The following is a 24,253-nucleotide window of genomic DNA, read 5'->3' on the forward strand; positions in this document are numbered from 1 at the left end:
CTTCACCTCTCGGGAGAAGATGCTGCTGAGCCAACCGTGGCTCTATCCCTAATCTCACCAAGGAAACACACACACACATACAAAGATCTTCCTTCCCCATGCTGCGTTTATTACAATACATTTGTTAATCAGTGATTGCTCAAAAAAAAATTTAAGCTGACCTTAACAAGTATAGTTGTATCTTGTTATCTGTGGGGCACTAATTTTACCAAAACCCACGGACATTCAAGGCCCTTAAAATAAGATGGCACATCTTCCCAGTGAATAATGGTGAATGTAGACTCATGTCTACTGCACAATACTGACAGACAAGTGCTCAGCCATAAATAAGGCACTTACAGAACCCCCTCTAAGACTCAGTAAACACAGAAGAAGAGGAGGCAAGAAAAATGTAAGCTGAAACACAGGAAGAATGGCTGTGAACTGTCATCTTCCGCTCAAGAGGTCTCAATGAAAACCAAATATAACTAATTCTTCCTAAACTACAGTCAGTGTTTTCACAAGCTTTAAGAATATCCCAAGCATAAAGGCAAAGCAGCCTCAAAGTATTTGTGTATCTTTGGGCTCCATTAATATTAACATAATGTATAATGTTCATTCACTCATCTAGAGCATTTCACTATAACCTGTCATATTTTTAGTGTTAGGATTGCAAAGTTTAGATGCCAAACATAGAAATAAACATTTAAAGACTTCAATAGTATAAAATAACGGCATGTGGGTAAGAAAAAGATACTTTAGATAGGACCATCAAAAACTCAGTGTGGCTTGTTCAGTGGTTCACTTCTGCAATCAAAACACTGCAGAGGTGGACATCAAGTTTGGTTTAAGATCATCTCTCACTAAATCAAGAGCTCAAGGTCAGCTTGGGCTACTTAAGATGGTGTCTCAAAAAGTGAAGATGGGAAGAAAGTTCCCCTGAACTGACTCTAATGAGCGAGCATGGCAGGGGAGACGACACTCTGTAGACAGAGGGTCTGTCTGTAAACAGGCTACTTCTTACAGAGGCTCTCTTGTTTCTGTTTCCTCTACTGCAGTTTTTCCATGGCTAACCCACTTTCATCATGAACTTATTAGTATAAATGCCACTTCCTCTGACATGAGAAGAATCACTGACTAACATTCTGCACTTTTTCCTAGGTAAACTGGAGAGATAACAAAATATTAAGCAAAAAAGTTATTGACTTTTTCAATGTTGCTTGTTATCATCAATTCATTTGGGGAAGCATCTAAAAGGTTTATGAGTAGACCATAAGGTGCTCAGAATAGAGATCAACTGATAGCAACCAGCCTAGAATGGCTGAGATGAAGAAAAGGGAGGAGGGGGGAGTCTAGATAAATTCTGAAATAGAGACAAACCATCACTGAGATACTCAAGTTGCTGTAAGTAGCAGGTGGGAAAAAATGAACTTGCAAGAAAGTTCAGATGAGCTCTGCATCTTCTACTGAGACTGTCACCTCTACTTATATGCGCTATGAAAGAAAGATAACTGGAAAACAGTAGCAACAGCTACATAATTGCTAAGACTAAGGTAGTGTTTTATCACATGCAAAAGGTAAGAAGAAGCAGTCTGTATGTTTTAGAGTTAGAGTGCTGTCTCCAGTGAGAAGCATGCGTGATAACATTACTGCGCCATTTGTGCTTGCATTCCCATAATGTTCTGCTTTCAACAGAGGGTGGAGATCTTTCTAGGTATATGGCTGCTTTGTGTCATCTAAGCACTAGACTTCATCCAAAAAAATGACTGGACTAGTATTTCAGTTTCTGCCACCTCGGTACAGCACGCCCTTAAGAACAGCTTTAAAACACTCACTCATGAGCATATAATGACATATAAATGTCAACCAAAAAGCTGCAAACCCCAGCCTCTTAAGGCTTTTCAGGAGTGGGGGATGAAGAGGGGGGGAGCACATGGGACAGTGGATTCTTTTTTTTTTTTTTTTAATCCAAAATGTGTTTATTGGGAAGGTTCCCACTCATCTTCAATCAGGGGCTTTCAGTGCTGCTTCCTCCTGAAGGAGCATCCTTCTGTCAGCCTTGCTTTTCCACCTGTAGGCTGACAGAGGACAGTGGAGCAGCCAACACACAAGACTATCGTTTGTGCATGACCGTGGTGATTTTATAGCATCCTGGGCATTTCACATCCATAAAGTGGGAACTGGGGCTCTGCACCAGGCGCTTTTTCTTGTGTTTCCTCTTCCCCTCCTCTGGAGAGGGATGAAGGAGATCCTTTGCGAGAGGCATGTTCTCATAGGGAGGTCGTCACCGCCGGAAAGGCAGGACCGTGGATTCTTAATTGCCAAGTTCTTATACATTTCATTAGAGAGGACTGATTACTACAATATAAAATACACCTTGTTGTAAGTGATTGCATACTATCTCTAGAATTCACCTCAGAGAAGCAAAATTAGTCTATACATTTATTTTTGTTCCATCTTTGGGGTAAGATCTCATGTAACCCAGGCTGGCCTCAAGCTCACTAAAGAGTCAAGGATGACCTTGAATTTCCGATCCTCCTGCCATGACTCCCTGAGTGCTGAAATTGGCTACGTACATTACTAGGTACATTTTATCAGTGCTTAAGACTTGTGCTCAGCAAGCACTGTATCTTTTTAGCTAGCCCTGTTTCACACAATCCTATTACTGCTCCTTTTCTGGATCCTTGACATTACATTAGCTATTTATTTAGTCTGGGTGTAGGTGTGAATTGTAGTGGGTTTGCCTGATGTTGCTTGTATTCTAATGCTAATACTAGTCCCTCAAGACCTGGTTGTCCAGAGACAAGAGTCCACATATAGTCCCAAGTGATGCTATGTGACTTTGCTCCCAAGTTATTTCTGATTGGTGAATAAAGATGCCAACAGCCAAAAGATGGGTTGAAGAGACACAGACAGGGTTTAGGGTTCTTGGTCTTGAGGGGTTGGAGAAGAACCAGGAGAGGGAGAAGCTGCCATGGGTTAGGTGAGTCATGAAAATGTGGCCCTGAGGGCTGACCAATTGGAGTTAAGAGCAGCCCAAATGAAACAAAGTAATAACTTGGGGTTATTGATATGCAAGTAGATTCTTAGTAGTGGGTAGATATCTGCCTAGCTCTTATGCTGTTTAAGGCTTATTATAAATAATTAAAGTTGTGTGTCCTTTATCTGGGAACTGAATGATCAAGGCGGGATAGAAACCCTGGATTTGGATTAAAAATTTCTATAACAGGGAATGTATCATGTGCATATAGAAACTAGAAGACAATCTCTGGAATCATTCCTCAAGGACTTCCCTACTTGACTTTCTAAGATGGGGGCCTCTCACTGGCCTGTGGCTTACTAACAGGGATAGCCTATGCTGGCTGTTTAGCCAGGGCCAAGAATTCACTTGTTTCTGCCAGCCAGCACTGGGATCACAAGCACATACCACCATGTCTAGCTTTTTTATTTAAACCTGGGTTCTGAGTCTGAGCTCAGGACCTCATGCTTGATTGGCATGTACTTTGCCAATTGAACCATTATTCCAACATGCTACTTCAGATACTTTTAAAAAGCAATATAAACTTGCTTAAGGGTGAAAAAAATATTCATTTACCACAATGTCAAAGTGATAAACATTTACAGTCTATATAAGTCACTAAGAGTTTTAAAGATTTTTAAGATAAACTCTGGTACAATTCTGATCAACTATCTATTCATCTGTTCTCTACCCTAGTTTCCACACAAGAGTTAAGGAATACTTATTAGGTGACATTGATAGATGAAATAAAGAAGAAAGGTAAACTGACAATTTAAACATGATGACTTAAGGCCTTAATATAAAGACTAGCTCATGGCTAATTAATACTGGGACTGTGGTGGTGCAAGAAAAAAAATTAGAGTACTAATACAAGATAAGAAATTCTATTTGCTAAAATTTTATAACTAGATATTAAAACCAGTTCACAAGCTATGGATCTGTAAGTCTTAATTTGTGGAGCTTTGTATTTTAAAGAAAACATTTTAAGAAAAAGAAAGTAAAAATATAAAAATTCTACATAGCAAATATATTAATAAATACTAGACATATGTAGAATATATTATAGTTCATATATACTATATTATGAAAACAAAATATTACAGAATATGGAAGAATGCTAATTTTTTTCTAGAGAATACTATATAAATGTCAAGGAGCAGTTAAGGAACACATTATTTAATCCTCGAAACAATCTTAAAAAGAAGCAAATGACTTTATAGATGAAAAGAATGAAGGTAGAAAAATTGGTCAAGATCATACATCAATAAAGTTAGAAGCAAAATGTAAATGCATGTCTAAATCCAACTCAATATCTGACAACCGGATGCAGACAGTTATGGAATAAAAGAGAACAGGCATCTGTGTAATCAACTGAAGCTACCACTGGTAGTAATTAACTCATTTACTGAGAGCTTCCCCTCAGCCAGGCGTCATGTTGACCGTTTTCTCACATTACCTCCTTTAACATCCTTGGTTATATGAAACACTTATTGTCATGTTATAGATGAAGAGACAAACTTGACTTTATAGTCTAAATCTTTAACTATAATTTCACCATGTATAATTTATGTTAAAAATAAGCTTTTAAAATACACTTAATCATTTGAAAGCCATATTATTTTATTATGGCTATATCTCAATATAGCTATTTTGTGTGAAACACATAAAAGTTATTATAACAATATGAACAAGTCACAGGCCAGTGACATGATTCAGTTACTTACTGCTAAGCTTGATGACTGACACTTGATCCCCAGAACCTACATGACTTAAGGAATCAACTCCTGCAAGTTGTCCTTTGACCTTTACACATGCACCCTGACACACACACACACACACACACACACACACACACTGAATACATGTATTTAAAAGGTTATAAAAAATAAAACTAATAATTCATACACAACTACAGCAAAAAACTTCATAAACATATTCTTACTTTTGAATGGCTACTTTAAATAATGTTTTAATTCAAATCACTTTACCCTTAAAGAGTATAGACATTAAAAATGGCTTTAAAATAGTTTTGAAACATACTTATCTAGGAAAAAAAAAACTGTCTGCAGAAAAGTATAAATTAATCCACTGCTCTACTTTAAACCAGTAAGTAGTTCCCTAATAATATATGTGTATGTATATATAAACACACACACACATTATATATATATATGCTTTCCTTTGAAGAAGTGTTCAGTACAACTACAAGTTTATAAAATAGGAAAAGCAGACCTTGGGTGTAGTTCAGCGAAACAGCACTTGCCCAGCATGTACAAGAGCCTAGTCTCACCTCCAGCACACACACACACCACCTTATCACTCTGAAAAACAGTTTACATAATTTGAAAAGTACTACTTTTCACTTTCCTTATACTATATGTGTCCATATTTCCAGACATCTAATCCAGAACATACCTGTTCTTAAATACCATTCACTTTACTGTAGAACTTACTAAAGAACTTAAAAGCATAGTCCTGAAAACTATCCTTCAAATAAACAATTAAAACAAGGCTTCCCATTTTAATTCCTGTGGAAAACGTCACTGGCTTCATGGATCTGGGCTTCTCAAGCTGCATTTCCAGCTGGGTAGATCTGTCTTTATGCTGGGCCAAAAGCAGAGCAACAGGCAGGTCAGAGCTCTCCTGCAAGAAAGTTCAATATGAAATTTAAGACAGAAAGAATAAAAAGCAGTAACACTTTTAAAGTATGTCTCTTCTATAAGCATTTGATGTTGACCTAAATATTCACTTTATATAGAACACTTTACAAAAGAATATTAACATTCCATAATAAGAAAAGGCTGCTGTAGACTTATAAATCAAAATAACCTGCAAACAAGTATTTTATAAAATCTACATTAAAGAGAATATAATAGGGTCCTATTTCATCTAGCCACCAAACCATGCATTAAAGAAAGCAAGCTAATTACAAAAGAAGAGAAGAAAGAGCTATAACTTAGACCAGAGGTTTATCTGAGACACATTCATTTCACCCAGAGTTCAGACCATCTGAAATGCTTCCCATTAGATTTCACCTGAGGCTGTTTGCAAATAATCCTTGTTCTGTTTTACACAATGGAACTATTTTAAGTACCACCACATGTGTATTTGCTTATTTTATCCTTTATTTTTAAATTTTAAATCAAATTTTAATCAAATAACAAGATGGTAACCATTTAGTATCATACATCAATACTCCCCAGGACCACTGTTTATACAAATCTGTACATGCACATAATTTGAGCAGCAAATTGCTTATGCTAACATGAGCCTAACATGGATAGTGTTCCTTATCCTGTTGAGCAATTACATGTTTGAGATGCTGTGAAGCTGAGGTCTGAACTAAATGACACTAGACTTCTACCTTTCTGAGCTGTCAGTTAAGTAAGACCCCAGAAACACATGCAGGGAATGAGTACAAGAGTATGTATATACGCTGTATGTGGAAACAAAGATAAAAAAAAAAAAAAACCAAACAGAACAAACCACACCACTCTTCTATTTCATACACTCAAGTTACATGTGAAAGGCTGCCCAGCGAGTATAAGGCCAGCCTGGGCAATGCATTGAGGTCATCTAAAAATAAAAAGTAGAGAAAGGGACGCAGCTCGGTGATGCAGCGCTGTGCCTAGAATATCTGAAACTCTAGGTTCACACCACGGGGCCACCAAAAAGCAGGGAATTGAGCATTAAAAATAGCAGTCACCCAGGATTTAATCCTTAAGAAACTCTTCCACTAACATCTGATAATATGAAGCAAACATTACCACTGGCTCTCATTTTTCTTCCAACTCTAACCCATTAATAATTCTAGGCACCAATGTGGCTAATGAATACAATTAAAGTAGCTGCTTTAAAGTGTCAGCACAGAAGTAACAACAACTCAACTAGACAGGATTGCTTGAAGATAAAGATGAACATCAATGCTAATTTTTTGAAACTGCATTTCTTTATTTCTGTGTGTGTGTGTGTGTGTGTCTCACACACATGTTAAAGAGCATGTGCAGAGGTCAAAGTAAACGTGCAGGAGCTGATTCTCTCCTCCCACAAAAGCATTAACATGGTGGTACAGGCTGAAATACCTAATAGGGAGAAAATGAAGGTCTAGGCCAGCCTTGGCTACATGGTAAGTTCAAGGCCAGCCTGGACTACATGGGATACTGTCCCAAAATTACTTTATAACAAAACTATGTTTGCAAAAGCAGTATCATGAAAATAAAAACATATTGGGACCCAATTTTCTTCATAAAATAAATCCTAAACCTGGGTTTGGCAAGAATAAAGGTGAATAAGAAACAACATAGAATAGTCTTCAGCGCCTTCGTTTCTATCTCACAACAAAGCACTTGTACTGCACTGTTGTGCACTCCTGCGACACGTTGAGATCTCCATCAGGCATTTTGTATCAACAGTAACATTAAAGAAGACTTTAAATGGGCTATAGCCAAAAGTATCTTTTAAATACATCTTTTCATGTGCACAAAGTAAAAAAATAATAATAATAAAAGAAATATTCTTGGCTAAAAAGTTAAACCATTGGGTTAGGAAGATAGATGAACAGGTCAAAGTGCTTGCCCAAAAGCCTAAAGAGCTGAGTTTGATCCTCCAGAAGACATACAAAGACGGTAATAAACCAACTCCACAAACACACACATCACACACTCACATATAGACACAATTAATTAATGTAGTAAAGTCATATCAAGGGCTAGAGAGATGATAATTCAGTGGTTAAAAGCACTTGCTGCTCATCCAGAGGATCTAACTTTTAGAGCTAAATATTTTTCATTTAAAAGTGTGAACACATAATGACTGAAATCTTTGCCTAGCCTAAAACCTATGTTTGCTTCTCAGCACCCACTCCAGGCTGCTCACAACTGCTTATAACTCCAGTTCTAAGGAACCCAAAGCCCTTCTTTGGCTTTTGAGAGAACCTGAACTCCCATGCATATACCCATAAACAGATATACATACATACACATAAATAATAAATCATTTTTAAAAGTTAAATAATTGGCTTCTAATTTATAATATTTGAGATGAATGCAAATACTTATACATAACTGATATTTATTCTAAAAAGCAAAACTGCATATATAAAAGCAAGACAATGGGGCTGGAGATCTGACTCAGCAGTTAAGGTGCTTGCTGCTCTTTCAGGGAACCCAGCACTTACAGGCAGCTAACCCATTCATACAGAGACACACGCACACATACACATAGGTTTTAAAAAATTTATTAAAGCAATACAATGTGCTCACTTTAAATATGTTGCTAACCAAAACCAGTTTATTATAATCTTAGGATCTCATTCACATTAAAAGAACAGAATGTTTAAATGTCCTGATAGCTGAAATTTTGTAAAAATTAAGCACTCTAAGAATCAAACTTTAATATCAAGCCATAAAATTTACTTTAAACCTATCACTTCTATTTTAGCACTCAAAATTTTGGAACCTGAAGGCCTTTATGAGTGTTTAAAAAAAAATAAAAAATAAAACACTAAGCATGGGTTGCGGTGACAAGCATGTCTCTAGAGCAGAACAAGCCTCTGGGGAATACAGAGCATGCAGGTCCAGTTTGGGGCTTGTTTCTCTGTTCTGAGAATCACACTTCACCTTGGAAGGTTGCAGAGACCAAATAATTGCCTAAGGGCACACTTTTTAATATTTAAAGAAATTTTAATAAGACTGCCTGTAATACTCATTAAAAGCTTTATAATGACCATTTTTAAAGATTATTTTAACTGAGTTTAAGCAAGCCATCTGGCAAACAATATTCCTAATAGAATCAGCTACTGCATTTGACAACAGCATTAACTCATAAAATTTAAGACATAAATGGAACAGAATTTTCAAACAGGAATATAAAAAGATTTAATAACACAGAACCTGATTAAAAATCTTTTTCCAAACTATTAAAAAAATGAATTTACAGTTAGGATTAAAATAAATGGACTTTTAGCCAACATTATGGCAAATGCAAAGCCATAAAAATTTAGACGGTAACATTAAACCCTGTCACATACAGTATAATGTGCTGCCAGTGCTTTTCAGAAGGTTAAAAAGTGACTTTGGGCATAAAGACCAAACTCAGAAAAAGAAAGAAAGAAAAGAATTCCAATAAGTCGTCCTTGCATTAAGTGTTGTTCAGGGAACATTTCAAACACTAAACCTTTTAGACATACGGATGCCAACGCTAGCTTTCCTTTTTAATAAAAATCTAACATGAAAACACATAGAAAAATACATTTTCACTTCATTAATATAGACCAACCAAGATAAAATAAACTTAATGAATTTAGTTAGTCAAGGATTGAAAGTAACAAAAATTTTAATAAAGATTGAAATAATCTATAAAAAAATTTAAAAGTCGAAATCAAAAACCAAACTGCAGTGTTATTCTATAAACTACTGTATACTGATTAATTGTAGTAATGAATATAGTGAATTACCAAGAATTATTTAACTACCCTGTTACATTGTCTAAATAGTGAGGAAAATATGCACAGTAATGACTTGCAGGCAAAGAAACCAGGAAGCGAGGAGGGAACTCACAAGAACCAGTATAAGCTCCGGATCACACACAATGGACGACTCTGGAAAGAGCGTCTTACTTCATGCCTCAGTGCATTTGAGGGGAGCTCGATGCCAACACAGCTCAATGAGGCAGCAAGACTCGGTGCTCTGAGGACTGGCAGGCTCTGGAGGTCCGGCTGCTAGGAAGGACTACTGGGAGACTGCTGGAGAATGGTCAGAGTGGCTGAAGCACCAATCCTTCTGGCTCAGGTGCTGCAGACTTGAGTTTAGAAGCAAATTTGTTCTACGCATTGAAAGTAGGGAGGGTTTTTCACTACATTTTTATTTATTTTATCTGAGTGCGTATGTGTACCCTAATGAGCACGTGGAGATCAGAGAACAACTTGTGAAAATCAGTTCTCTCCTTCCGCTGGGTGGGTTGTGAGGCTTGAACTCCGGGTGTCAAGCACCTTTACCTGCTAGGCACCTCAGCAACCCTAGACAGGCATTCAAGATGAGCACCTTCTGTCTACATAATCCTCTATTTATTTTCTCACCTACATCTAATTTAAGATGTAATCTTGATTTTATTTTGCCTGTGGTTAACTAGCTTAAAATGCTTTTTGAACAAAGGCACAATAGAAAATACATTTACAATTATTCAATCATAGAATTAACAACACAGCAATTAAGACTAGAAGCATATCAATAATCAAGAAATGCCTCGTGAAAAATGAATATATGAAGACAGCATAAAAAGGGGGCAATGCAGAAAGGCTTTCTCAGAAAGGAACACTTTCTAACTTGTGATGTCACTAGTATCAATAATAAAGTATAAATTCTATGAACTACATCTCAGATAATAGTCACTGTGGCTATTTGTTAACAAAGTTAAATACAGAGATAACTGCTAGAAAGTACTAATATTCTAATAACATTTCATCCAAATATGTTATTTTTCATGCAAAAATATGATATGCAGGCACTATATTTCAACACGTAATCAACACATTCAAAACCAGCTTGTTAGGAAACTATTAAGAGAAAATGCTCTAAAAACAATGTTTTAGTAAGTTTAGAGACATATCTAACAAGTATTATTTATATTTATGTCAGTTATGTTAATCTCTCATCTGAAAGTGAAATGAATATAGAAAAAAGCTGAGAAGGGAAGAAGGAAGAGAGAGAGGAAGGTAAAGAAGAAGAAAAGGAGAGTTGGGAGAGGGGAGAGGAGGAGGATGGAGGAGGAGAAAGAGGAGAAAAACAGAGGAGGAGGAAGATGGAAAGGGCAGGAGTATAATACAGCAGAGCTTCACTTGGACAGCCTTCTTTAAGGTCCACAGGCATCTTCATCCCTTAGGATTAATCACTTTAAATCCTTTATAGAAGTTGGAACGATATAAAAGAGAGCATGTGACTATAATAAAAATTATAATTAAAGCTTTTCTCCTTTCCTCCGCTATCGTGCGCACTGCGCCTGATTCGGCTTCCTGAAATGTCTTCTCACAAGACTTTCAGAATCAAGCGATTCCTGGCCAAGAAACAAAAGCAAAATCATCCTATTCCTCAGTGGATTCGGATGAAAACTGGTAACAAAATCAGGTACAACTCTAAGAGAAGACACTGGAGGAGAACGAAGCTGGGTCTGTAAGGATTCACACACTGGCGTGGCTAAGGGTTTCTATTGTGGTCATCAGTCAGTCCTACCAGATGGATTTCAAGCTCATGTCTAAATTATGGTGTCTGTTCAGTAATAAAATTTAGAGCCTTTCAAAAAAAATTATAATTAAAGCCCCTGCCATGATTCTATCACCTAACTCTCTTTGGAGTAGAAATTGGGTATCAAATTAATGTAGTCTATACCAAATTCTAGAAACATGCACATTTTTTAAAGCAGACACTATAAATGAAGTGGTCATCATGGACCCACAGAGGGGAGAATCTACACCGCACCCCCTGAGATGGTGCAGGTTCTGTCACTGACTGGTAGCTGTGCTGTGCCAGTTTCCTAGCCCAAGCCTTCTAACCATCCAGTGTCTACGCCTTCACTCCTATACTGCTGCTCCGACATCTCTGAGACACCGCAAACATGTCCAAGTACACAACTACAGAAGCCACATGGGCAGCAAGGAGACCTGCAGAGGACAGGATTTCAAAAACCCACTCCAATTACTTTATTGTTTGTTTAGATATCTTACATAGATGTTTTACAATGTATCCCTGATGTCCTGGAACTCACTCTGTAGACTAGGCTGGCCTCGAACTCACAGAGATCTACCTGCCTCAGCCTCCTGAGTGCTGGGATTAAAGGTGAGTGCCACCATACCCAAATGACCCACAGAATTGTAAGCATAAATATTATATGAGATGAGGAGTGGAGGGATGTGTTTTACTATTCACCAATAACTATCAGAAGCAATAGTAAAGCTTGCTCAGCAAGTAAAGGCTCTGACTTGCCTCATAAGCCCAACTACCTGAGTTCAGAACCCAGGAAAAGGTTGAAGAAGAGGACCAACTCAACAACACTGTCCTCTGACCTCCATATACACATCATGGCAGGCATATGCTCTCCACCCAGTACCATCCTTGTGCACAATAATAATAAATAAAATTTAAAAAATTCAAATGTATTGGGAAAAAACTGAAAGTAAACTGGAGCAGGAACACTCTGAACTGCTATTAAATGCTATTATTCTGCAAAATCCACAGGAAGATGAATTTTTAAGTGGTAATTGCATTATACTGACCAGCTCATCTAAAAAGGTCTGCTTGTTCTTCCTTTTCAGAATCTGCTGCAGCTCCTCTTCTTTTTGTATAAACAGCCGTCGCTGTTCGCTTTCTTGGCGTTCTACCTCCAGTGCTTCCTCCAATTCCTCCTGCTCCCGAGTCTAAACAAACATTTCCATAAGGAATGGAATGAATTTACCAGCCAATAGCAATCCTATACCATAGTCTTCTACTTTATTTACTAGAAGCATAAAGCAAATTAATCACTTATGCTTTAATAATGTTAACAACTCTATACAGAACAGATTGGGACACTTGTTATTTTATATGAGCATGTACTACCCCAGGGAAGAACAAACACGAAACCAAGTACACTAAGCCTAGAGCAAAAATGGAATAACTAGTTAATATCAGGGCAGGGGTGGGGTTGAGTTACTTTGCAATTATTATAGACAATTTGAAGTCATGTAATTTATAGAACTTCATATAGATTTTCTTAATTCATGTATTAGGCAAATTCTTCAACAAAACACCAAGTTTTCAAGGAGAAAAAGGAGCTGCACTCCAATACTAAAGCCTTATTATGTGCAAAATTAAACAAGGTCCACTGTACTCTGAGGAGCAGACCCACACCTCAGGTGAACTCATTTTCAAAGCCACTTCGGTTCCCTCTCATCTCTGTCCTCCGTAAGTCAGCTGCTAGGTGTTGTGAGCATTTCTCCTAAGCACTTTACCAAGTCCTAACCCTGTTACGTAAGTCAATGTACTTAACACAAGCTTCTAAGTTAAGAAAGGAATCCAACTATCCAGAAGGATGAGTAAGAATAAACAAAGAAGCTATAACCCCTTGTTGTCGGAGTGTCTCCACTTAAGCACATCAAGTGTGGATACAGCATACACAGTGTATGTAGTAATGACACTATTGATATAGTGATAAATGTTTCTTGAGACTACAAGTAAAATTATAAACAGATTAATGATCCACATCCTGGTACTAATAAATATGACTATTTTTGGTGAAGTACTCCAATCCTAGAGAGATTTCACACTCTCTCATCTGTGGGTGTTAGCTTTGAATCTTCCGATGGGTGTCACATTTGCAATGCCCATACTAAGGGATCATGGGGAGGGGCTTTCCAGAGAGCGGAGTGAGACTGCTCTGACACAAAGAGTTAAAATGAAATAATGGACTAGGAATGGTTCAACTGGGAGTAAAGGGGAGGGTAAAGGAAGTATAATGGAGAGGAACAAAAACACTAAAGACCTTTCAAAAAAGATATATGAAACATAGTACCACTACCACTACTATAAAAGGTTTCTAAAATATAAAATATATATAACACATTAAAATTAGTTTTGCTATAACAGAACAACAATGCCCCTAATAAATGTGAGAGATTAGAAAATAAAAAGCCCGATTTTAGGTATGAGTTACTTCTTTTGGAATTATTGGCCAGTGAGGTCCCATAGACCTCCAAACAACACAGGCTATAATCAATATTACTGGTTATCTTCCATAGTTTGACAGAAAGAAGCAGAGTCCTAGAACCTGGTAAAATCAGGCCTGTATGGAACTAGAAACTTTATCCCTACTACCTAGCCTTCATGGTGCTGGAAGGTGCTCTCTGCATGTTACCAAAAGAGAAAATCAATCATCAACCTTACTAAGCAGTGAACTCTGAAAGTCACAGCTGTTCTAGAGAGATATACCCACTAGTACAACAGTGACACAAACATCATGAGAGTGACCAACCTCTTTCTCACTGGATTTAAGTCCTGCTCCATAAGATGAAATCCTTACTCGGCACCATTGTTAAACTTGTGGCTAGACAGGTAATAGGCCCTTAGAGAGAATCTACTACTATTATGCCACTAAATGGATATAATGTTAAGGCATCTCTTAACGACTTAGTATTAAACCCATAGATCAATGTATCTATTAACCCTAATTTGAGAAACTTGTATTTAAACTGGATAGTGATTAACAGTGATCCACAACTGGCCAGGGTGCAGAAACTCAGAGAGTGAAGACTGCTTAGTCCTAAAGGGAACATATATTCTGCAACTCTCCTCCTAAGGCTGAGGGATCAATGGTGAAGAGGCAGCGGGAAGAGTCTGCAAGCCTGAAGCACTAGATAACTATAAAAACAATGTCTTCTGAACACATCAGAGCAGCCCAAGCTAGACCAAATCCCAGCATGGAAGGGAAGGTGGGCACACAACCCCACCTCTGCCATGGAGCTATTGGCAATCAATAGCGGCCGTGAGAAAAACAAAGAGCTTTCTCTGAGAGTGCTGCTCCTGGTAAGTCACCCACTCTCTGGTAACAGACCACATATACAAGAATATTTGAGCAGCACAGATTTCTTTTGAAATGCTTTTTTTGAAGGACACAAAGATGGGTGTGTAGAGAAGGACGGGGTAAACTGAGGAAGAGATGAAGAGAGTGGGGATGAATATGATTGAAATACATCATATGAAATGCTCAAAGAACTAATAAAATCTTTTTAAATATTATATAAAAGATGTTGCTCCTACAAAAAAAAAAGATACTTAGCAACCAACCAGCTTTAATTTATTTTTCTGAATGACATCTTTGTTTTCTTTTTGATATATTTCCATTTTCTTTTTTGTGTTCTCCAAATCCACATTGTTGGTCAAATTGAAAACTGTAACAAAAAAGGAAACAACGCCATGAATTTTAACAGTTTTAATATAAATCTTAAGGTGACTATAGAAGCCAAAAATACGGCATTTTGACATCTTACTTTTGGGATTAACAGTCTTTATGGTTCTATGGTTCTATTTATATCTTTTAATTATCTGCCTACCTCATTGAGTCACTCATGACTACCTTTAACTCTACCTCCAGGAGTATCTGCTAATCTGCCCTCTACAGACACTGGCACTTATGTGGTACATCTAGGGACAAAAAAAAACCATGAACATCCACACAAACCTAAACTTAATAAAAATAAATCAAAGACTAACTTACCTATATTGCAAACGTCTATGGAATATGTAATATAGGCACTTGATCTAATTATCTTACTTAGCCTAATTCATACATGGCAGGTATAGGGTTGTGTCTTTTCATTTATTATGTGTGTGCGTGCGTATGTCTGCATGCGCACACATAGGCACTCTACAGAGTGTGTGAAGGTCAGAAGACAATTTGCAGGTCTCAGTCCTCTTCTCCCACCACGTGGCTTACAGGAGTGGAACTTGGGTCGTCAGACTTGCAGCAGGTACCCTTTACCCACTGATCCATCTACCAGTCGCAGACATGGTCGAAAACTAACAAACAGCTCAGCCAAGGTATATGGCTAATAATCACTAGAACCAGGACTGGAATGTAGGCAAATCCCCAAACCTGAATTTTTATGACTAACAAATGTGTTGTTTCTACAAATGCTTGCCCAGCTGAGTACCTTTCCCCTACAGGAGCTCCACATATCTAAGACTATAGCTTTAAACTCTATCCAGGGAACAACATCAGTATCAAGATCTACCCTCCCATCTCTCTCATCACCAGCTCTTCCTTCCCCTCACTTTGCATGGACAATTCTCCTTCTGTGAATGACCAAAAAACATTACATCTTAACAGTCAGTCTCTTCGACTTGTCCACTTTCTACCCTATATAATTTTTCCAATGTACATGTCTTGTTAGACCTATTAGAGTGTTCATTTACTAGTAATTTAAACTTGCTATTAGATATAATTTTTTTAAAAAACAGGTAAACTTCAATTTTAAGTGAAATGTATACAGCTAGATGAAATTCATTTCTTTTATAATTACAAATACCACAATAAATCCCAATAAAAGTAAAACAGACTATGTTTATTTCATTTTCACTTAGAAAATAAAGGTATTAGCAATATAATAGATATAAATCGTGATCACAGATAATACAACCTATTTCTCTCAAAAATAAGGATTATAAAATTGAATTACAAACACAAAAACTTCTTAGCTGAAGCAAGCTTATTTCTGCCACAGTGAACCACGATGTCATGAGAGCCTGAGAGAAGGAGCAGAAGCTAACTCTCTCTATGTAACAACCCACTGACCCTCTATCTGTTTGCTGCTGAAGCTCAGATGTTGACCTGACTCTAATCAAGAATTAAATGCAAACAAAAAACCTATTATATTTTCTGGAAGATTTAACGTTATTTAAGCACAATTTTAAAGTCTTTTGGCATTCAGAATGTACAATTAAAGCCCTTCGGGCTTTCTCATCCTTTTAAAATAAATATTCTCTGAACTCAAAGAATAATCTGCTTATTATGAAGTTAAGAACAAATGTTTGAGATGATCCCTGGGGCGAGAACAAAAAATTCTATGTGCATATTGTCATGCTCACAGAGAAGGGCCTGTTGCTAACGCCACAAGAAAGCTCATCTTCCCGTGTACCTTCTAGTGTAAGTTTTTGATACCATCGTTCAAAATTGTACATTTTAATTTTTATTTGTGTGCTAGTCAAGGAATTAATAATGACATTTATATAACAGGATATCTTCATCCCCATTTTCTGCCTCCTCAAACACTGAGCTAACTTCCTGTCTCTAAACCTCTAGTGTATGTGTAAGCATCTACACTTCTACTACACAACCAAAGTCAAAGCTCCTTCACACCTGTCAAAAACAGCTCTGGACAACTTCCTTATTGTAGATGGGCTAGTAGCTGGTGTGAGGTCTTTTTGATTTGTTTGTTTTATGACAGAGTTTCCTTTGTCCCAGGCTGGCCTATAACTCATGACCATCTTGCCTGTCTTTCGGGTGCTAGAGTTGCATGTATAGCTACCACATCAGGCCAAAGCCTATATGCTCCTCTCTTATCTCTGACTATTTCTCAGTACTCCATATTCCAGACATAGACTACTAACCACTCATTAGGCCTATCACACACTTTCAAAGCACTGTGAGCAAGAAGTCTACTAGGTAAACTATTTACTAGCAGTGTGAACTTGTGCACAGCACTTGAGCTCTTGGAGCTTGTTCTCCATATAGAAGAGGATTAAAAGTCTCTTTTAGAATTTTGAAAATTATAGTGCGTATGAAGCCTGCTCTGGTCATCAGTAGGTATCCATTAAACTAACATTTTGTCTTTGAGTATCGGCAAACATCAATATAGACAAAGTGTCTTTGAAAGGACAAATAAAGCAGAAGTAGCCAGCAACAGAAACAAGATTCTGAAAGAGTTCTGTTCCTGCAGTAACAACCAGAACAACAAGTGATAGACCCAAACTAATATCTCTATTCCAACCCTCATTCCTGCAGACTCCCTGTGTAACAAGACAAACCAATAAAAAATGTGACTTTTACAACTTGCATTGCTGTTTGTTGGGGGAAGGGTTGTGTAGAGTGCAGGTGCACGTATGTGTGACGTATGTGTGTTTGGATGTGGAGGACCAAGGGAAAGCTTAGGTATTGGTTTTTAATGGGGATATCATCCTTACATCTTTCTTTTCTCCCCAGAGATAGGTTTGCTCTGTGTAGTCCTGGCTGTCCTAGAACTTGTTCTGTAGACCAGGCTGGCCTCCAACTGGCAGAGATTCACCTCCCTCTGCCTCCTGAGTACTAGATCAAAGGAGTGCACCATTACCACCTGGCATCCACCTTATTTCCTGAGACAGGTGCTTACACTGACCTAGGCTGTTAGGCCTCAACCCCCTGGATCTGCTGTCTCTGCCTCCTTAGTGCTGGGATTACAAGTACAAACCAGCAGAGCTGGTCTTCTCACCTGGGTGCCAGGGGTCAAACTCAGGTCTCCATGCTTACAGCTCAGCACTTGGCCAACTCTCCCAGCCCTCCAGCTTGCATTGTCTTGATCAGCACCACTGGACAGAGGTGCTCACAGTCACACTCCAAGTCATCTGTCTATCCCTTCTAACTCACTTCCAATGCCCAATCAGTGAGTGAGTATCCTCTCTAAAATGTCTTGTTTACTATGGCCACTACTACTGTCTATTTTAGGAGTTCCTTACTTCTTATCCATACTACTGAAACCCTCTTTTAAAAATCTCACTACCTCCCGACAAGCCACGGACTAAAACTTACTGACAGCCAAGTTTACACGGTTTCTCATTTCATATATACTTCTTGAAAATTTATGTATTTCTTTAATAAGTATGGGTGTTTTAGCCAGGCAGTGGTGGCACACACCCTTAATTCCAGCACTCTGGAGGCATAGACAGGCAGATCTCTGTGAGTTCAAGGCCAGCTTAGTCTACAGAGCTAGTTCCAGGACAGCCAAGGATACACTAAGAAACCCTTTCTCAAAAAACAAAAAATATGGGTGCTTTGCTTACATGTATGTCTGTGCAACACGTGCATGCCTGGTGGCCTTAGAGCCAAGAGGGCTTAAGATGTCCTGGGATTAGAGTTACAGACAGTTGTGTGATGCCACCTGAGTGCTGAGAATCAAACCTGGGTCCTCTGAAGAGCAGCCATGCTCTTAACCACTGAACTCTCTCTCCAGCCTTTTTAACAAACAATACCTGGATATACGTATAGTGTACAATGTGATATTTGGTATATGTAAACATATGGAATTACTATAGCAATCTGATTAGCAAACCTATCATATCACATGCTCTTTTTTTATAGTAGGACCATTGAACAGGTGGTATCTACTTGTGATTTTAATTTGCATTTTCCTGATAATTAGTGATGCTGAGGATAGTTGCATATACTTATTATACCTATTTGTCTGGTTTTTTGATTTAGTGATGTCTACTTGTTAATAAGGTTATTTGCATTCTTGCCATAGAATTATTAAAGGTTCATATAAATTTCAGAGATGTGATGGTCTGATGGTCCCCATAGCCTCAGACATTTGAATGCTTGGTCCCAGATGGTGGTGCTGTTTGGGAAGGCTTAAAGGTGTAGCCTCGATGGAACAAGTACAACACTGGAGGCAGGCGTTGAGAGTTTAAAAGACTCTTGCCATTCCTCCTGTACGTTCTCTCTGCTTCAAACTTGTGGTTCAAGATGTGATGACGACGATGACAACGACAATGACGAGGAGAGTGGTTAATGGCAGCAGAGCGTTCCCATCTGCAATTAGCTCCTCCTCTTCTGTGGACTGTCTTTATTTTGTCATCTCCTTTGCTCTGGGGAAGCCTTTTCATATGATAAGTCCTCTCCTCTTCTTCCTCTCCTCTTCTCCTCTCTGCCCCTCTGCTTTCCTCCACACCTCCTCCCTCAAGAATACTTTAATTGAACAACACATACTATAAATATGCACTTGTGACAGTTTTAATGTCAGTTTGCCACAATAGAAACACCTGAGTGTGGAGCCTCACCTGAGAAGTTGTACTGACACCTACACGGAAGTGGAAAGGCCATACAAAATGCACTTCCAGTAGCAGCCCAGACAAGAAGGAAACGTACTTGCTTTTTGCTTGCTTGGCCTTCCTTTTTCTACCAAGTGAATTTACCCTGGTGCTGTTAGTGATGGCAGTTCCTTTGTTGCTACGAGAACCAGCATCTCCAGGCTTCTATCACTGACTGAAAAACAGTGGCTCTACCAACCCTCTTCGTCTTCACAGCAGATGGAGACTACTGAGGCACAACACCCTCATAGACAGAGCAATTCCTGAGCTGTCAACTTTTCCTGTGTGAGACAGTCATGGTGGGACTCTGACTGTGGATGATAGTCTAATCTCAAGGACCAAGCAACTACAAGTTTTGCAGCCTCTCAGATGTGAGACAGCCACTGTTACTATTTCAGTGAAAACTAATTTAATTATAGTATATACATACATACATACATACATACATACATAAAATGAACTAATATAATTTTTATTCTATTGATTCTGTTCCCTTAGGGAACCCTGATTAATATACCAGTGTGGTGGTTTGAGTAAGAATGGCCCTCATGGGCTCCATATGTTTGAATTTTTGTGGCACTGTTTGGAAAGGATGAGGAAGGACTGTGACCTTGTTGGAGAAGCTGTGTCACTGGGAGCAGGCTTTGAGGTTTCAAAGGACTCAAATCATTTCCAGTGTGCTCTGTCTCCTATGGGTAAATCAAGACACAAGCTCTTGGCTGCGACTCTTCCCTCCGTGCCTTCACTCTTATCATCGTGGACTCTAACCCAATTCAACTCTGTCTTTTATAAGTTGGCTTGGACATCGAGTGTCATCTCAACAATAGAAAAGAAACTAATACAAGCAGTCACTCTCTAACTGAATAAAGTCCAGTTTTTATTTGGAGTTTCTTCTTATATAAATCATAACTACTACTACCTAGTGCTGTTTCTATATTTTAAAGGGAAACAAAAGTATAGTTACATAATTCTGGAATAAACTGCATAATATAATAAGCACAATTGGCCTGAGAAAGCTTGATCACTGGTACAAATCATTTATGGTGTTTAGCTGAGCTGGAGAGCACAACAGAGATGTACTTGAGAACAGCTTTTAATGGAAAGCGTTTAGCATGCATCATTATGCTGAGGCATGAGTCAGCACAGTCTATGGAAGGACATGGAAATGTAATAAGCTAACTAAACATTGGTTCAGAGTTTCTACATATGTTCAGAGTATCTACATATTTTAAAGACACACCCTCATAAAATACATATAATAGCATCATCATTTTCAAATCAAATGATAGTTTCTGTATCTGGTGATACAGGGTAAGATGGTGGCCCATTGGTTAACTCCTGGCTATACAAGCATCAGAACCTAAGTTTGGGTCCCCAGCACCCACATAAAAACCAAGGCACAGAAGCATATACCTGTAACCCCAGCACTGAGATTCAGAGACAGGAAATTCCAGGGATTTGCTCACCAATCAGTCTAGCCAATAGATGAACTCCACATTCATCAAGAAACCCTGTCTTAAGAAATAAGGTAGAGACTGACAGAGAAAGATATCCATCACTTACCTCTGGCCTTCATGTGCATATGCATGAGTATACATACCAACATGCATATACATAGAAAGAGAGAAAAATATTATAGGCCAGGTATGATGGTACATGCCTATAATCTCAGACTCTGGGAAGCAGAGGCAAGATTCCTTGCAAGTTCAAAGCCAACTTGACATACGTTAACAGTTATCAGATAGTGAGACTCCATCTCAAAGAAAACAAAATATTACATAGCTCTATAGTCATTCTATCCAAGCTTACTCTGTCCTGCTTATACTAGTGCCTACTTCTAAACGCAAACCTGGTTTTACATATGGACCCCAAATTGCCAATTCTTTGAAATTAATTAGCTCAACTCATAGACACAAACAAACAAACAAAACATAAATAGGCTCACCCAGAACCTCATGAAAAATCAAGGTCCCTGGCTGTTTGATGACTTAAGCCTGGCCCCCAGTTCCTTCAGCTTCCTAGGATACTTGGTTGGAACTATAACAGTACATTCAACTTGCCCGTAAGCGCTATACCTTCTCTTGCCTTTCTTGTATGCCAGGGTCTCTAACCACACTAATCACACCACCTTTAATGTATATGGAAACTTTCTTTGTGATGGCTGTTCTGCTTGTCCCACACCAGAGCATCTTCTCAGTCTGCGTCCTAATGCTGCCCCTCACTGGCATTCACAATTCTACCATCTTCTTAGTCAAATCCTCAGGGACTCATGGCTGCTAATATACACAAAGCACAAACAAGTACATTAGAATGAAAAAGCACCAGCTCTAAGGTACTAAAATAAATGGGAAAAAAAACTTAAAGTGTTCTCTGCACATGCTCCTACTGTGTTCTGTACATGCTCCTACTGAGACATAATAACTTGAACTTTAAAAGAAATTTTTTAAAATTAATACTAATTCTAAAAAATTTGAATTTGTAATCTTTTATATATAAATACTTTCTAATGATTCTTTTTTTTTTTTTTTTTTTTTGGTTTTTCAAGACAGGGTTTCTCTGTGTAGTCCTGGCTGTCCTGGAACTCACTCTGTAGACCAGGCTGGCCTCGAACTCAGAAATCCGCCTGCCTCTGCCTCCCAAGTGCTGGGATTAAAGGCATGCGCCACCACTGCCCGGCCTAATGATTCTTTTTATCGTATTTTAATAATAAAGTTATGAATTGGGAGAATAAAAAGATGGCTGTTTGACGCTCACAGTTTCAGCCTCATTTTCATAGGCTATTCCCTTTTATCATTTCCAAACCTGGACTCTGTAATAAATACAGCAACTTTTTGTTTTATTTTTACTTACTGAATGTGTGCTTTACATTTATTTATTTAGTGCACATATGTGGTGGCCAAAGGAAAACTTGGGGAGTTGGTAGTCTCCTTTCACTTTGGGGGGCCCTGAGATAGATCTCAAGTCTTCACGCATGCTTAGTGACAAGCACCCTTACCTGCTGAATCATCTTGCCAACTCTAATTATCACACTTTAAAAGCGTAATTTTTTTAATCAATATTTCATAACTTCCATACCTTTTAGCAGTTCTAAAACAGTCTTTAGCAAAAATGAAACAAGCATCAATCCTAGCCCAACAATGAAAGAGGGGGGAAGCATGCAGAACAATATACTTCTGTGAGGAGAACCCCTTATGACGAATCACACTAAAAAGAAGCACTAAAGCTATTATAACTTCTGCCTTGAAGAACAAACCCTGACTAGTCACTCAACAGCCAACTGCTTCAAAGTCTTACCAACCTACTGTTACACAACAGCATAAATGACAGGGAACGTTTTTATCTCATTATCACAGACACAGTTGAAAGAGCACCCACCTACAAAGTCAATCAAAGCACTTCCTGTTGCTTATACTGCTTGGATAGAGCTGGGACATGCGCGCGCGCGTGCGCACACACACACACACACACACACACACAGGTACACACAAAAACACACATGTGTCCCAGCTAAAGAATGCTACCTCTAGTAATAATTTCTCCACAATAAAATTACTCAAGAATGCCCTTGAGTGTGATTTAAATTTGACAAATGTAATTCAACTACAAAAAAGTAACCTGTGAACATTGGCAACCACTAGTCTATCAAAATCCTTGTGTGTGAGACATTGTCTAGGCATCTAAAAGAGAACAATACTGATCTCAAGGCTGACACATCAAATTAAAACATACCGATTTCCTCCACTTCTTCCAGAAAATCATTATATTCTCTTAAACTAGGAAAATCTTCTTCCCTTTTATTGTATCTACAGAGAAGAAAAATATCAAAGTATTACAAATCATTGTAAACCATTTTATATAACCAGCTTGCTCATCTCTACCTAATTCAAGAATAATGTATAGAAAAAGACTGCTTACTATGTAAAACACTGTATTCTTGATGCAAGGTTTAAAACTAAACCAAGAATGAAAGCTGAGTTTGCTGGGTGGGGTTGTTTTTTTTTTTTTTTTTTTTTTTGGTTTTATTAATTTTTTTTTTTTAAAATCCAAATTTTAATCTCCTCCGTCCATCTTCAACTGTCCCACATCCCACACCTCCTCCCCGCCCCGCTGAGGAGGGTTTTTTTGTTGGCTTTGTTTTGTTTAGTTTTTCTGATTCTTTTGTTGGGTGTGGAAGGTTGATTTCTGTTCACAAAGGCATGTGTTCTACCACTGAGCTATGCATGCAACCCAAAAACACTATTCTTAAAATACCTATGATAACAGAGAAAATGTAGACTCAGAAGAGAATGGTATCACATGCACAATTCTGAAAAGACTTGAGCAAAAAGATTTAATGACCTACTTCAGGGATTTGGAAATGAACTTAAGGAAGACATACCACTGTAAATTATATTACTTATTTATTATAGAGCCATTAACTCCAGAAAACTGACGCTCAACTGAAAAATGGACTCTCATTTTTTTCATGACAATATGACCTAAAAAACATTAGGTCTGCCAGCTAGTGGTTGCACATATCTTTAATCCCAAACCTAAAAAGCAGAGGCAGGTAGATCTCTGTGAGTTCGAGGCCAGCCTGGTCTATAGAGTGAATTCCAAGACAGCAAGGGCTACACAGAAAAACCCTACCAGGTGGGGGTGGGGAGGGTGTTTTAATGTATCTGTGAATAAT

At 38.1% G+C, this 24,253-nt stretch overlaps 1 protein-coding gene and 2 pseudogenes across 1 annotated transcript in view; 1 reads left to right on the plus strand and 2 right to left on the minus strand.

The window, feature by feature from the left end:
* Nucleotides 1-24,253, minus strand: part of Mnat1 (MNAT1 component of CDK activating kinase) — a 131,546-nt gene that overhangs the window by 65,666 nt on the left and 41,627 nt on the right. Inside the window, exons 3-6 of the mRNA XM_076922021.1 lie at nucleotides 23,311-23,384; nucleotides 14,809-14,912; nucleotides 12,264-12,404; nucleotides 5,514-5,641 (exon numbers count right to left, since the gene is read on the minus strand). Of these exons, the coding sequence (XP_076778136.1) occupies nucleotides 5,514-5,641; nucleotides 12,264-12,404; nucleotides 14,809-14,912; nucleotides 23,311-23,384 (447 nt within the window). The remainder of the gene's footprint in view (nucleotides 1-5,513; nucleotides 5,642-12,263; nucleotides 12,405-14,808; nucleotides 14,913-23,310; nucleotides 23,385-24,253) is intronic.
* Nucleotides 1,936-2,296, minus strand: LOC143437108 (small ribosomal subunit protein eS27 pseudogene; annotated as a pseudogene).
* LOC143437109 (large ribosomal subunit protein eL39 pseudogene) lies at nucleotides 10,979-11,209 on the plus strand (annotated as a pseudogene).

The sequence above is a fragment of the Arvicanthis niloticus genome, chromosome 23, assembly GCF_011762505.2.
Source record: "Arvicanthis niloticus isolate mArvNil1 chromosome 23, mArvNil1.pat.X, whole genome shotgun sequence".
Lineage (NCBI taxonomy): Eukaryota > Metazoa > Chordata > Mammalia > Rodentia > Muridae > Arvicanthis > Arvicanthis niloticus.